Genomic DNA, 16340 nt, shown 5'->3' on the forward strand with positions numbered 1-16340 from the left:
GCAAGTCATCTGATATCTTTGAACCTCCTTTCTCTATGTGAGAGCCAGGAAAGCAACTTGTCAGTTGAGTGCTTTATGGCAATGTGTTATAGCAGACATGTCGCAAAGGCATGTCAACTTCTCCACAAGAAACATATTACATGAATATGAGATGGTTTCATATGCATGATAATGATTTTTTGTTCCTATCAAATAAATACATTCACTACTGTACTAAACAGAGATGAGCTTTGAAGTAGTAAAATTAATTTAATATAAATAAATCAATAAATTATCCTGATTTATGGTAATATATCCCTAGGTTCATAGAGAACATAGGAACTTTCAATAGAAACAGAAAATCAGAGATGTTTTCATTCCTAAACCCTCTCAGAATTTTACATTCATAAGCTATATCGCCGGCATAAGCGTTGCTTAAAGCAGGGGTGTATTTAGACTTGTGACATCTGGGACCATTTTGATCTCCAAATATGCATTGAGCCAGAGAGGCTCAGACGGTGCCACAAAGGAGGCATCCTGGTGACAGTGTACAGATGGGCTGGGGACCTTAGAGAGAAGTCTAAGCTGTTCTGAGGTCTGTACACGTGCCAAGCATGGAGGGGTCTATTTCTTCTCTGAAAACTTGAGTTCTAAGACACTTAAGGTTTTAAGAAGACCGCTTTTTTACAATTAAAAACATTTTAGGTATATCAAGGAGCAAATCTCTCTCATTCATTTCCCAGAGAGGTTGTATAGGCTAAAAATGTGGAAGCCGCCTCTCTCATTGCCCTATCTTCTTGCTCTTCCGTGATTATTCCAGTGATGTAGCATCTTAAAGATCAAGATTTTCTTCTACGAGAGCCAAAAATTATTACCATTAGCCCAAGTCAGGTTGAGTTTTGAAAAATAGTAAATGCTTAAACTTCTTCTCTGGGCAACACACTGCTGGTTAGAAAGATGGGGGGAAAATCTTCCCTAGGATTTTCCCTTTCAGAAATTATTCCTAAAGAAATAAGCCAAAAATCAGACAAAAGTTCACCACGAAGATGTTCATCATAGTGTTATTTATGAAAATAAGAAGTAGGAAGAGCCTAGAAGTTCAACTTCAGTAAAATGGTTAGTAAAAGAGGGAGTCAACATTTTATGGAATAGTATGTGTCCATTAAGAATAATATTTATGAAGAGTAATGGAGAAAAGAGTATGGAGAAAAAGCTTTATGTAATCTAATGTAAAACCACAAAAAAAAAAATCAAGATACAGCCTTGCCTGTCCAATGTCAGCTTATCTCTGTAAAAGGTATGGATAGAAAAGAAAAAGTAATGTGAGCACAAAATGTCTCTGGATTGTTGATTTGCTTCTCCTAAGTAATACACTTCTACACAGTCAAATTCTCACAATGAGCGGGTGTCACTGTTCTATCAGAAAAGATAATAAGTAAAAGCAGTCAGTGAGGAAGCAAAAGAAAAAAGAACATAACCCCTGCTTTCCAGTAGTTCACGAGTTAAGTTTATTTCTCCCGGATCAGGTTAAATAGATTTTTAATCCATTGATGTTCTCCACCCACATGTCCCAGCCTCTCAGTGTGAGAGAGGATGGTCTCATGCTGAGCTTGTCAAGAGTTTAATGAACATGACCCAATAGATGCGGTATTGTCTACTCCTCAAGTCATTGCCACACAAAAATTTAGTCCCCATCTGTATTCAGTAACTCACATGCCCGCAGACTACACCCACCCCTGCAAGCACTCATGCTTGTGTTTCTGGGCGTGTGTTGTGTGCAAGGGTTTCAATTAATCAATTCCGTATGAACGGCTACCATTGAATGATGCCTGAAGCTGTGCATGTGTTTCACATGCGTTAATTCCTATGAACACGCAACTCTGTGACATAGATACCATCCTTAGCCCCTTTCTAAAGATGACAAAACTGGAGTGCAGAGAGGTTAAAAAGTTAAGTGACTTGCACTTCAGGTGGCGATGGCAAAACCAGGGTTTCTAAACCCAGATGTCTGATTCCAGGCTCAGAGTTCTCGACCGCTCTCCGTACCGCAGAGATCTCTAAAACACTCTGAGTGCATTTGGAAAGCATGGCCAGTCGGTTTCTGTCTAATTATTGCAAGACCATCCTCAAACTGCTGATGAGAATTTGGCTTTTTCACACTTGAAATATTGCACTTTTTATGAATTGAGATTTAAAGTTAGAAAAATTTGAAGAATTAATTCAGGAAAAAATCAATAAGGACTATGCTAAAATATCAGGGGAAAAAAGAAACCATCAAAAGTTCTTAACTAAATGCCAAGGCATCTTTCTCACTAACATGTTGGAAGCGGGGTTGTCCTCAGTTCCCCACAACCAGCCCCGTCCCCTTGTTCTGACAATGCTGCCCCCTCTCAGACACCTGAATTCACAAGCCTGGTGCCATTCATAAGTGCTCCCTTCTTCCCCCTCTTGTGGGCCATCCAGGCAAACCAGTCCTGTGGATTCTATTCTCATCCTGTCCTTCAAGGGCAACCCTTGCTTTCTTTCCCCGCTCTACTGTCCTGGCAAATGTCTTCTCATTCAGTGCTTCCTGACATTGCTCATGTCACGGCACACATAGGAAATTATTATATTTGCATGCACCTGGGTAAATGGATGAGGTTGTGTTCGGGAGGCCTCAGCTGCCTCTGCTGGGGTCTGAGGGGATCCGTGCCCCTGGCACCCCGTTCCCCCTTCCTGAGACAGCAGGGCGCCTTGGCACGGCTGCTGGGAAGCTCTGTCGCAACCCATCTCTCTGCCTCCAGTCACTCCACCTTAACCTTAGTGCCACTGCCAGGGTAGGTCTTCATTTATACACAATATCCCTTGTCAGACAATCAGTAGTGCCCCCTCCCCAGTAACAGCAGGAGAAATCCCGAATCCTGCAACGTTCCGATCCAGACCCACCAGCCTCATGGGCAAGAGCTCAGAGGGTAGAACCAGAATGTCCGGGTTTGAATTCTGCTTCTGTATTTGCGGGTTGTGTGATCTGGGGCAATCAGTTAGCCGTTCCGTGCCTCAGTTTCCTCATCTGTAAAATAATGTCTCCCTCTTAGGGGTTTTGTGAAAATCAAATGAGTTACTAAGTGTAAAGCAGTACACCATATATACATGTATATAAATATATATACACACACAGAGACAACGTATAGGTGTAAGTGGTTCTTCTTATCCAGAGTCCACTGATTTAATCTACATTTGGCCACGTATTCAGCGCCACGTAGCCCTACTCTTCATTTTCGAGGAACTCCTTATTCCGCAAATGCTCCCTGCGCATCCGCGTTCCTGCCCGCTGTGTCCCCTACCCGGAAACCTCCATCTTCCTCTCTGGCCTCCTACCCGCCTTTCATTCTAGACCCAGGTCGAGTCTCGCCTCCTTTCTGTGACTTCTTAAACTCCTGTTACACTGATTTTCAGTGTCATTTGTTTGGCACTTAGTGCAGTGTATTGTTATCTGTCTCTGTTACAAATATGCCCCGTCTTCCCAGCGAGATGGCAAACTCCCGGCAGCAATAGGTGCTCCGTGTTTGCTGATGATAACGATGATGACCAGGAGAGAATAAATCTGTTAAACACATTATTTGCTGCAGCCAATAAAAGAGCTGTCCCTTATAACTGCTTTAATTCACTCGGGAGATGAACAGGAGACGCAAGACGTGAAGTATCTCTCCATTTTAATAATATTTTATTTTAATGGACAAATATTAATATTCTCCCTACCATCATTTAGCGGTGCTCTTGTGCTATTATTTGGAAGGAATAAATACATCCTTTAAATTTTATTATTCAAGAATATCACCATTACTGTTTATGGATATTCACTATACATAAATTTAAAGTTCCGACTTATCTTTTTTTCTCAGAGCAAATCATTTCTGTTGCCATTAAGTGAAGCAGTTATAGAAATTTTAAATCATATTCACAAAGTCCAAGAAAGCCAGAAAAGAGAAAATATAATGAAAACAACTGAATACTGATTTTAATGAGCTGGGGAACATAAAGGGACCGATGACAGAGACAGTAGAAAGGAAAATGTCCAGTGTTTTGCATAATTACCAGTTCCTCTGACCTCTAGCCCTCAAATGCAGAGCCCTCTCTTGCTTCTCTCTTTCCCCAGATCCAGGAACAACCTGGCTCACACTGGGGCTCGGGGATGGTGTATTAGAGGTGGACTCCACGCTTACAGCCAGCCAGACAGCCCACTTTCAGACCTGGAAAAATTGGCTTCAACAGTGCTTTGTGTGGCACTAAATAAATGTGTTCTAAAGAAATGAATACGCAAATGATGAATGAATACGGCTATCTATTTAAGAAACTTGGCTGCAATTATACAAAGTCAGAACACCAGAAATAAAGTGGAGAATAAAAACTGAAGGCGATCAACCTGCTTTTTCTCCATGTAATTCAAACAACTATCTAGTCATTTCCTTTACTCCCAAACAGTAGGTTAATTTTAATGCTATTAGGATAAAGGAGAAAAATAGGGTAAAACACTGAGGAGTAGGGAGAGATACAGCTCAGGAAACGGGAGCAGCATATTCAAAGGTCCTGAGGTAGGGAGGAGCATTGTATTTTCTAGGCATAAGAGAAGTCCAAGGTAACTTGAATGTAAAAAGTGAGAGGATAAAAGGCATGATTTGAAAATAAAGTAACAGGCAGAACTCAGCTCACAGAGCACATGATAAGCCGTGTTAAGAATGTATGTGTCTTAGGAGCAATTGCAAGGCTTTGAAGAGTTTAAGTGAACTAGTGACATAATGAATTATGCGTTTTGAAAAGATTTCTCTGCAGAGAAAATATGGGGAAGAAAAAAGCACAAAAGCAGGGATACCATCATTCGTTCATTCAACAAATATTTATTCAACACCTACTAAGTATCAGGCATTATTCCAGTCATAAAGCATATAAACAAAAGCTCTCATGGAGCTTACATTTGAGTGACAGAAGACAGACAATAAGCAAATTAAATACAATATGTAGAGTGTTGTATGGTAAGAACTATCATCAGGAAAATAAAGCAGAAAAAGGAGGGCCTAGCCCAGGGAAAGGAGTGGGTAAATTCTGGTTTTAATGAGGAAGTTACAGAAATAATCACTAAGAAGACTGTACTTGAGCAAAAACCTAAAGAAGGGGAGGGGTCAGCCATTCAGATGGTCAGGGAATGAGCGTCCTAGACAGAAGAACCAGAAAGTGCAAAGGCCCTGAGGCAGAAATGTGCTGACTTCCGGGGAAATAGAAAGGAGGCCAGTGTGGACTCGTGAGATGTGAGCAAGGAGGAGAGTAATAAGAGATCGTGTCAGAGATGATAGAGGAAGAACACATAGGGCTGGTGAGCCACTGTGAAGACTTTGATTTTTGCTGAGTGAGATAGGAAGCCATTGGACAATTTGAGCAGAGGCCCATTCTGACTGCCAGGTGGAGAGGGGACTGAGCATGTGAGGGCCAGAGGCCGGGCTGGGGTGGAGGAAGGAGAGGGAAGGGCAGAAGCAAAGAGGTTAGGACGGAGGCTTGTACGAGAATCCAGGCGAAGGATGACGGACGGTGGCTTGGTCCAGGGGGTAGAAATGGAGGTGATGAAAAGCAGCACGATTCAGGATGTGTTTTGATGACAGAGCTGAGAAGATTTGCTGACAGAGCATATGTGTTAACACAGGAGGGAGAGCGGAGTCAGGGCTGTCGGCAGGAATAACTGGAAGCGTGAAGTGGCCATTAACTGAAATGTGGAAAATTGCGACAGAACACTTTTTTGGGGGAAAGATCAAGAGTTTGGTTTTGCATATGTTGTGTTTGAGATGCCAATAAGACATCTCCTCTAATGCGATTAGTAATGGGAAGAGCAGAGAGAGACGAGACTCACCTGAAAGTGAAATGAAGTCGAGAGTGGTCCCTTTTAAAGGAGAGCCCAATTCAGGCCAGGTGATCCAGGCCAAAGCCGCTGCAGGGGAGGCGCAGGTGGTGGTTGTCGGGGCACTGATGCCGGGCGGCCAGCACAAAGCACCAGGACGGGCGGGGAGCTCTGCACGGCGCTGCATCATCCTGGAGAGTCGGCTCTTGGGGGATTCACACCAGGGGATTCCACGTGCCAGTGGAGGCCCTGTGGCCACGGGAATGGAGAAGAGTGGGTGAATTAGACACATTTACGCAGTGAAAATCAACCATGCTTGGTTGAAATGCCGTAAGCAAAGGAGCCTGGAATAAAATCCCAGGGTGAAACTCAGCCATAGCGAAGCCGCATCACATTCGTTCAAAAAGCCGAAGTAGGAGATGCAATTAATTCTTGATGGTCCTAATGAATGTTTCTTTCAATTCCAGGAACATAATGCAATGTTTTAAATGGCGTATATAATGCTGGAATACCTAAATAAGGAAGGGCAGCATTTAGAAACTCTTGCATTTGTTTCTGTATATATAAGGGCATGAGAACTATCTGGAAGGAGATCCTGTCAAATACATCTCTGGATGGTGGGGTTTCCAGTGACTTTCTCTCATTTTTTCCTCTCTGTTTGCTTTCTAAGTTTTAATTATCATCTTTTATTTCACGACTTAAAAATCAGAATATCGTTTTCGTTCCTCTGGAAGGAAAATGAAAGAGGCAGCAAAGAATCTATGAGGTGATTTACAGTTGGTCAAACTCCTGCTACATCGCCAGCTCTGTTTTTAAGCTCTGAGACGTCAAAAGCTGTTAACCTGAAGAGTCCAAGTTGAGTAAAAAATGAGATAAAAAATTGATGTCTTTAAAAATCATAAATTAGAAATACAAATTATGTTTGCTGTGCAGATTAATTGGAAGCAGGATCTGGAATGCTATATTAGTCTTTTTGAATGTTGTTTGTCATTGTTGGCAAGAAACAAGAGAGGAAAAAACAAGAATAATTTGTTGAGGCAAACAGAACTATGACTGAGAGGCAGCGAGGACCCGGGAGCTGGGAGCCCATCTTTTCCTTTGACTTGCTTTCGGGTTGATGCAGGCTGTAACCTAGAATAAAATTCATTGCTTTGTTTTCGTGGTCTCACTGAAGCCATCCAAAATCCCATGTATTTTTCTTTTGTAAATTATGTTTATTTTTAATATTGTGTGCTCATGATTCTTTTATATGCCGAATGGCACCCTTTGCTGATGGCATACGACCATTCCTGCATCCCACATTTATTTTTTATCTCCCACAGTATTTTGTGGGGCCTGCAGGCGTCTCCACAGTCCTATATTGTATATGTCCTCATTCTTCCTTCGCAGGCACAATCTTAACTTGGATCATTTATGAAATTTGCTGCTTCAGCTTTGAGCTGATGGTCACTGATGGCTCGTTGTTGGTAGACTGTAAATATGCATGTGCCTGGTGCTGTTAACCCTTCTGGATTAGTGTGCCTCTGAGCCAGTGAATCAGAATTTAGAACAGCAATGGTATTAACGGGCATCAAAGGAGGGCGCAGAGTTTAATGGGGGAGGGGAAGTGACATTAAAATGAAACCTAGAGCAAAGAAATTACTGAGTTTCTTTCCTTTTCCTTATATAGGAAACTTACAGATTCGGTACAACCTGGGTGGCACCAGAGAGCCCTACAATATTGATGTAGACCACAGGAACATGGCCAATGGACAACCCCACAGTGTTAACATCACCCGTCATGAGAAGACCATAATTCTCAAGGTATACATATGAGTACAAGTCAATTGTCTAAGACATAGTATTATAATCTCTATCCTCTATAATACTTGGCCATTGGGTTGGTTTGGTTTGGTTTTGGCATGTGGGACAGGTGAAAGAGATGCTTTCTCCTACAAACTTCTAACTAGTGAAATAGAAAGACGTATAGTTCTTACAGGAAAGACAGTGATGAAACTGATGGTGACAAAATTTCTTAGGGAGCAGGGAGAATAAATGTTTACTTTGTGTTCCCTGCAGCTCTCCTTTTAGGCCACGCATCCATCAGTCTACTGTTTTATCTACTGCGCCATCTTTTTTCTCCATGTTCTCAGATGCTCGAAGCTTACTGTGTTTCCCAGCAAAGGTTATTTTGGTTTATCTGACCTATTTCTTCCACTACTCCAACACAATATGAGTAACCATATTTTTTGTCTCTCTGGATGTCTTGCCTTAACAATCCTTAAAACACAGACCTTCCCAGAATCTCAGACTCCCTTGTAGGTTTTCAGCATCCAAAAGGATGGTTTTATTATGACACTCAAATTTTATTTCAGGTTCATTGATTGTCCCTACCCCCACCACCGATTTTTATGAGGAAGAAACCAGCCCTGGGAGCCACCATGAATAAAACATAACATGAGGAGGTCTCCCTGGGAACTAAGCCAAAAGATCAAGGATGGGAACTGTCACTGCATTCTCGGGAAGCAGTTCCAAATAGATCCCTGTCAGGAGAAAGAACAGCAGGGGGATGCTGTTTTGTCAGTGGAGTATCTTCTGGCAGCAGTTCAGCAGCCTCTCAGACCTCATTCAGATTCGGCCGGTTGATGTGCGAAGTTCAGGTTGCAAAGAAAAGACAGAAGCCCTGTCTCTTTTTGAGCATTGGTGGATGTCAAATTCATAACTTGATATGGAGTTTGCACTTGGTCTTTAACAGTAAATGCTAGAGGGTATTTTAAGGCGAGGTCTTTCCGAGGAAAATGACGGTGTGCAGTTAGAGCTTATTGTGCCGTCAATCAAACGTGGTGTACGTAAGTTTATCTCCTAGGGACGCGCAGAGTCCCTAAGCCTAGTGCAGTGCCCGGCACATATTAGGCGCTGCAAATTACTTATTGAGTAAACCAAGCCCATCATTAACCATAACTCAAGGTTTCTTTAGAAAAGCCAGCGAGTCCAGGATTAGTATGGTTTATACCATTACAGGATTAGGATGGTTTATATCATTTGATCAACATTGTGTTTATTAGCTTTTGATTAGAGATATTCTCTTGTTTTAAACCAGGCCATCTGTCACCTCTTTTAAAGTAAGTGACTTATCCTGCCGTTTCACCACTGCAAAATATTAAAAGTTTAAAAAAGCTCAACAATGAGCTTAAAAGACAGCATCATAGAGGAGGCCACTCCAGCCATAGTGTCTTGCAGGGTTAACCCTCACTGTCTCCAAAAAACGCCTTGTTTGTTAGGACTGAGCCCTATGGGTTGTGGAACCACAGGCGAAGATGAGGGTGGGATGAGTGGGAGGGGAGAGTAGAGATGATAGGCTAAATAACTCTGTGTCTGGGTGTATTTCTTGAAATGAGAGTCTGGAGTAAGGGTAGTTAAGAAGGTCTCTCTTCTGGCACGTTCTGCCAACTGGGAATTCTTTAGAACTAACCAGCATCTCTTGAAGAACAAATATCAGCTTGATCAGAGCTGCTATCTGCCAGTGAATTAGAGGCTGCCCCGAGGAAGGGGGGGGTGTGGACTATTTTAAGAACTTGGGGCTTTTGAGGCACAGAAAGCCAGAGAAATCCAGATAGTGGAGGAGCCAGAGAACAGCAGAGAATCCAGGGGAGTGAGAGAGGGTTTCGAGGAGAGTCTGGTTCTATTGCTCGGTCGCAAATGACAGAAAACCAATTCGGAACTCATTTGTAGGGAAAATTCCTGGGGTAACTGATGGAATTTAAGAAAGGGAAAACCAACATTTTGGAAGAGAATCCAGGGGACCTGGAGGGTTAAAATGAAGACTAGAATGCCTCTGAGCATTCTTCTCTCTCTGCTTCCTTCCCTCCTCCCTCACTCCCTCCATCATCTCCACTTGACCACCACTCTCTGAGGACTGGATTAATACCTCTCACTGCGGGCTCCATCTTGCATATATCATGAAATACAGACGCTGGAGGGCCGGGCTCACATCTTCCTGGTTTTACTACCAGAAGCAAGGTCCTTGCTTTTTGGTTCTCCTTTTAAACCCCTAAGGAAGGTCTCTGATTGGCCTGGCTTGGGTCCTGTACTCACCCTTTCGGGAGGAGAGGGGAACAATGACTAATAGCCCCTAATCAAATTCATGATTAGAGTGGGGAATTGGGGAGAATCCTCCAAGAGAACAGGAACACACTTCCAGAAAAAGAAAACATGATGGGTATAAAAACATTGGCTGTTCGGTGCTTTGAGGTAAGGGAAAAGACAGAAGGGAAGCACCCTAAAAGACACTGAAGGAGTTCTGTCATAGGAATCGTCCTTAGGTTATTGGGAAGCCCTGCCCCCGCCCCCCCCCTTCTGTCACACAAGCCATGCAATTGCCCTGAGATTTCTGAACGTTTGCAGAAAGCCAGACAACGAGCCCCACTCGAATTTAGTTAGGAAAGACATCATGATCTGGGTGCTCTGGTTTTCTCAGCCCAGCCTCTCCAAACCAGCCTGGATGGAACATGGAGGCAGAGGTGGTACAGGAAGAAAATACACGGCTTCTCCTTATGGAAGCAGTCAGACCCCCTGCCCTGCTTTCTTTCAGGCAGGGAGGGCTTGCAGAGCTGGATGTAATTCCAAGGGTGCCTTTAGAACTCAAAAAAACACGAATTTCTTTCTGGAAGCAATCTACAATTTCATCTTGAGAACCTCTACAACCTCAATGTGTAGAGCGAGATAGAATAAAATGTTAATCGTGATTATTTCCATGTGAAGGGATTATAAATGGTTTAATTTTCTCTACAGTTTTCTGCATTTCTTCATTTTCTATTATAAGCACGTGTTGCATTTTTATGATCAAAGTATGAAACATACATATATCCTCAACCTATTCTGATAGCCCTCAGTTTTAATAAAATATAATGACACAGGTATTTAAATAATTTCAAACTAAAATGTCCTTCTAATCAAAGAACAAAAATAAGGCTAATTCAAAGATGAATTTAAAAATGCTATGGGGGCCACCCAGTGGCATAGTGGTTGGGTTTGTGCACTCTGCTTTGGTGGCCCAGGGTTTGCCTGTTTGGATCCTGGGCATAGACCTACACACCACTCATCAAGCCATGCTGTGGTGGCATCCCACAAGCAAAATAGAGAAAGATTGGTACAGATGTTAGCTCAGCAACAATCTTCCTCAGGCAAAAAGAGGAAGAGTGGCAACAGATGTTAGCTCAGGGCCAATCTTCCTCATCAAAAAAAATAGTAATAAAAAAATAAAATGCTATGGAATGATGCCTTTGGACTTCAGGTGAAATTTTATCATCCATTTGTACAGGTTCAAACATATCATTTAGATGATGTTTATGGTGTTTTCAAAAGCAGGTTTACTTTCCTAGCTGGGTTTGGCTAAAGCTAACATTAAATTAGTTTGCATTCCCTGAGCACACAGGGTGCTGAGCACTTGAGGGAAATTGACCTTGGATGAAACATTCGCTGCCAAAAAACAAAGTGCCCAATCTCCACATCGATAATGAAGAACTGACTCTAGGAGTTATCAGACACCAGAGCAGACCAGACCCCGTGACCACTCTCAAGTGACATCATTTATGAAAATTCACAGTTGCACTGGGATGATCACTAAAGGCTTCACGCCAGTCAAAACGTGAAACAAACCCCGGGCAGGCAGAGAGCACCTGAAAAAGAACTGTCTGCGATGAAAAATCATGCCAATTAGCATGAATCCAAGGACGGAACACTGCAATGAATCATTTCAAAGTCTTGTAGCACAAATCCTTTCTTCTCACCTTCCCTCCTTCCTGCCCTCCATGGCTTTCTCCTTCTTTCTTCTTTCCTTCCTTTCATCCCAGCGCCACTGCACAAGGGATCCGAGCTGGTTCACAGGCAGCACATACAATGAAATTGAGAGTTAAAGTAAGTCACAAAAAGTAGGGCCCCACGACAAGGGAAAATAGATCGTAATTATCCAGGTCATAAGGCCTCACCCACTTGCATAAATTTGGGCCTGAACTTCTTGGTGGTCAGAAGTACACAACCCATAAGGATAAAATACACCAGTTCCTCTAGAGGATTGAAATTTTTCTTACTCTATCCTTCTTTTTATTTTTTACACCGCAGATTATATTTACTGGCATAGAAAGTGGCCCACAGCCCGGTCCACAGAGGCACTAGCACATGCACGAGAATAGCTCACAGTTGTTAGCAGTCATTGTGTTCTAGGCTCTGTGCTAAGCGCGTTACAAAAACTCTCGTTTCGTCCTCACCAGCAGCTGATTAGGTGTGTACGGTTATGATCCCCCTTTTAGAGGTGTAGAAACTACAGCTCAGAAAGTGTGACAGAATTCATCCAAAGTCAGAAAGCAGGAAGTAGCAAAAGCATAGATGAGAGTGGGTCTCTCACACCTCACAGTTGGCACATGCTCAGAACCACTGCTCATTAGCAGAGAGATGTCCAGGAGGATGGTCACAAAATTTTGAAAGCAGATGCCTCTGGTTGGTCAGAAATTGAGTGAATTATTATTATTATTATAAAATAGTTCAAAAATATGCGAAAGCACAGAGAATGATAAAACATACACCTATGTACCCACATCCAAACATTGCACATTTTGGCATTTTGCTGTATTTCTTCAGATTTTTTTTTTTTAAAAAGCAGTGATAATCGAGGCCTTTGTCATCCGTGTTATACAATAAGCCCTGACAAAGGCAGTGGGCCACTCCTTCAACAGCGTTTCTCTAACAAGTGTGTTTTTCAGCAGGCTGTGTGATGTAGCATCTCCTTAAGAAAGTCAAGAATAACTTAAAAGTGCATTTCAGCCCAAACAACTCCACAGAAGTAGGGTGGATTAGGATGACGGGCAGACAAAGGGGCCAAGGGGTTGGGATGACACGGCTTTCTGGGAGTCTGGCCTGATCCAAGGATGAAACTAGCTCAAAAAATGCATAAGGGGTCGGCCCGGTGGCCAAGTGGTTAAGTTCGCGTGCTCCACTTGGGCGGCCCAGGGTTTCACCAGTTCAGATCCTGGGCGCAGACGTGGCACCGCTTGTCAGTTCACGCTGAGATGACATCCCACATGCCACAACCAGAGGGACCCACAACTAAAATATACAACTGTGTACTGAGGGGATTTGGGGAGAAAAATCAATAAAAAACAAAAAGATGGGTAACAGTTGTTAGCTCAGACGCCAATCTTTAAAAAAAAAATTTTTTTAATGAATAAACTACATGTTCTTTGAATAACTGTCACATGTTTGAGGATTTTGATGGAAGTTATACAGTAGAGGGTTTAGGGCTCTCTTCTCTGGCACAGAACCTCAGCATCTACATTCTCTAAACTCAAATGAGCAGATGGTAATGATGGATCATTTCCTCTTTCATCTAACCGGAGGGCCCCCCATCTTTGCCAAGAAGAAACTAACAGATTTCCCGCAAGCAAAATAAGGACTTTCTTAAAAAATAATTCCAAGTCCTCAGGAACAAATGATGATTAGATCCCCAAATTCTTGTACTACATAGAGCGTGACTTCAATTATTTTCATCAGGAATTTTCAAAACAAGTGTTCAAAAAATCGCTGAAATCTGTCTCCTAAAATTAAGATGATAATTTGTTACCTGCTATGAATCAGAATTTCAACCAAATTGTATAAAAACTGTTGAATCAATTGCTAATTGAGCAATATATTGAATATAAATCGTATAAATGGTCAGACGAGCGGTACCAACAGCGACAAGCAGTGTGTGCTAAATGCTAGGGATAGAGGAAAAGATACAAATATTAGAATAACACTAGTTGCTCTAACCAATTAACCCTAAAATCTCAGTGGCTTAACCCAATTAAAGTCTATCTTACACCAGATATATTGTACCAGATATATTTTTAGGAAAGTGTGCCGTCATCTCTAGCGGTGATGAACTCGTGCTGGGTAGGTACTCTGAGGAGCCCCCACCACCAGTCCTCTCCTCACACCCTTGGCAGTGGGACTGGCTCCTTGATTAGGCCAAATTCCTGCCCATTATTTGCATGGCCCTCCAGGCTCTGCCCTTTGCGAGGCTCCTCCTTGTCCCTGATCTACCACGGCCACTTCTGAATGGGGTGTGGGGGATAATGCATTCCTTGAAGCTATGCAGCTCTCAGGGTCCATTTCCTGTAGATGCAAATCGCACTCAGAGTTGTTTTACACTCAGGAGCCTTTTGTAGACCAGACCTGTGTTTTCTTTGCCAATATTAATTCCTTTGAAACCTGAGTTGGCTTCTGATCTATTTGCTTCCAGTCGGTTTCACCTACCAGTAGGTACACCCTACATTCTTTCCTAGACATAAATCTTGGACCTACGTAATCATTTGCTTCCAAGTGCCCCTGTCTCTCTTTCAAGGTCATGGCAGATGCCTTGAGGCCATCTGAAACAAAAGGCTTGGGTGGGAAGTAGAGACCCTTAATTTTAACCTCGCCTGTGACGCTGTTTAGAGAGCTGAGCTGAGAAATCTTAATGTGTCTTTGGTGGTCGAAACTTTTTACAGTTTTATTTCTTACTCTCTGGTGAAAGACTCAAATTTTTGGACTTTTCTCTATTCCCTTTCATTGATGTTTGGAGACTGGCCAATTCTTTTCTGAACTCCTCTCTTCCTTGACGTAGGTGGCAGGAAACAGCTGACACCCGTGAAGCATTTTCCCTAAAGCTTCAGGTCATAGGCACTTGGTCTGCCTTCCAGGTTCTGTGAGGGGACAGTTTTCCAAAATATTGTATTGCATACCACTGTTGTCCATCTTTCCAGCCTCTGATATCCATTTCTGCACCACATGAGCCAATCTACATATTTTAGTTTTCTGGTATGGCAGCACTCTGCTTCAAAGTGCCAATTTATGTGTTAGTCGGGGCTATATTAACTGCCATAACAAAAAAAAGATTCATAGATTGTGGCGATGGTTTCACTAATGTATACTTATCTCCAAACTCATCAAGTTGTATATATTAATTATGCACAGCTTTTTGTAGGTCAAAAATAAATAAATAAAATAGATCGCAATAGCAACAAAAAAATGTTGGAGGAATTTTATTAGCGGTAAAATTAAAAGTAATTCAATTATGGACTTATAGGGTGACAATATATATTAATTGACATGAAGCGTTGATGGGCAGGGGGCACCACTTTCTGTATATGGAGAACTGATCAATTGGAGGCATTCCAAGTAACCTCCTTACACCAGGAGAAAATCTCTCTGCACTGCAGGGGCCTTAATAATCATGTTATGTAGTGTTCAAACTCTTTCATACATGTTCTCATTCGATACGCTCAACCTGAGGAGTTGGGAAAAGATGCCAACAGCCCCATTAGGCAGATGAGAAGACAGAGATTAAGGACATCCAGGTGACTAACAAGGTCCTAGTGCTCACAAGAGACGGACTCTTATCTGGAACCCAGAGAACCAGAGCCCTCTCCAGGGGCTGGTCATCGCTCTCACCCTTCCCTCCTTGTCTCCTTTGCAAGCAGGCAAGAGAACCACCAGCTAGTTGCCTTGGCAACTTTTGAAAACTTCTAAGAGTTTTAAACAAAAATAAGTCTTTTGGGTTTTCGCGTTTTGTTTGGCGTCGGTTTGGGTAGCAGTGGGAGAGTGTGGCAGCATGCTTGTCTGACTAACTGTTCTGACACGTGCTGTGCGTAGAGACAGGAAGGTGGAGAGAGCAGCCTGGAAGGGGGTGGGACAGCCTCAGCCCGGCTCAGAGAATCCACCTGCAGTGGAAGGTGGAACCTGCTCGTTAAAAGTCTCTTTAGGAAAAGAAGTCGATAGAGCAGCTTTTAAAAAATTGTTAGATCTACTAATAAAGATTATTTGGTTTAAATGTTTCTTTCTCAAGAATATCAATAAGGCTGCCAGGAATCCCACCTCAGCCCAATACAGGAAAACCCTATGAAAGCAATTACAATAATGCTAATAACGGTGACAGCAGTGACAACAGTAAAGCAGTCCCTATTTCCTGGTTGACCTAGGCGCCAGTCTCTCTTCTTAGTGCTTTTCCGCGTGTAAACCTTGCTCCTAGGAGATAGATACCATTTTTCCCGTCTTACAGATGATGGAAGAGAGACACTGAGAAGTCAATGGGGTAGAGTCGAGGTACAAATTCGGGTCGGCCTGATTCCCAAGTCCAGGCTCTAGGCACTGTGCTATAACTGGTTTTTCAATTGCACGTGGCTTAGTTGGTCAGATGCAAGAGAGGACCCTTCCTCAAACAGGTCGATACATCAGCCTAATGAGGAAGCCAGATTAGAAAACTGACTCAGCACAATTTCTACAATGTCATGTGTGATAACAAAAAAAAGGTGGAGAAAAGTGCTTGCAATATGATCTCAGTTTTATAAAACTCATCATACAGAGCCTTTAAAACAACCCTGAATAGCGTTTATGCTGAACAAGAAACAAGATACATAACCTACTGTGATTTATGAAAAATTATATTCATTTTTGAAATACCTAATTAGGTGACAGTCTCCTTAGAAAAAACTTAATGTAATGGGGA

The 16340-nt window shown here is 42.5% G+C and overlaps 1 protein-coding gene across 1 annotated transcript in view; it reads left to right on the forward strand.

Moving 5' to 3' along the window:
* Positions 1–16340, forward strand: part of CNTNAP2 (contactin associated protein 2) — a 1871002-nt gene that overhangs the window by 1716099 nt on the left and 138563 nt on the right. The window contains exon 20 of the mRNA XM_046668987.1: positions 7512–7645. Within this exon, the coding sequence (XP_046524943.1) occupies positions 7512–7645 (134 nt within the window). The remainder of the gene's footprint in view (positions 1–7511; positions 7646–16340) is intronic.

Source organism: Equus quagga, chromosome 8 (genome assembly GCF_021613505.1).
Source record: "Equus quagga isolate Etosha38 chromosome 8, UCLA_HA_Equagga_1.0, whole genome shotgun sequence".
Classification (NCBI taxonomy): Eukaryota; Metazoa; Chordata; class Mammalia; order Perissodactyla; family Equidae; genus Equus; species Equus quagga.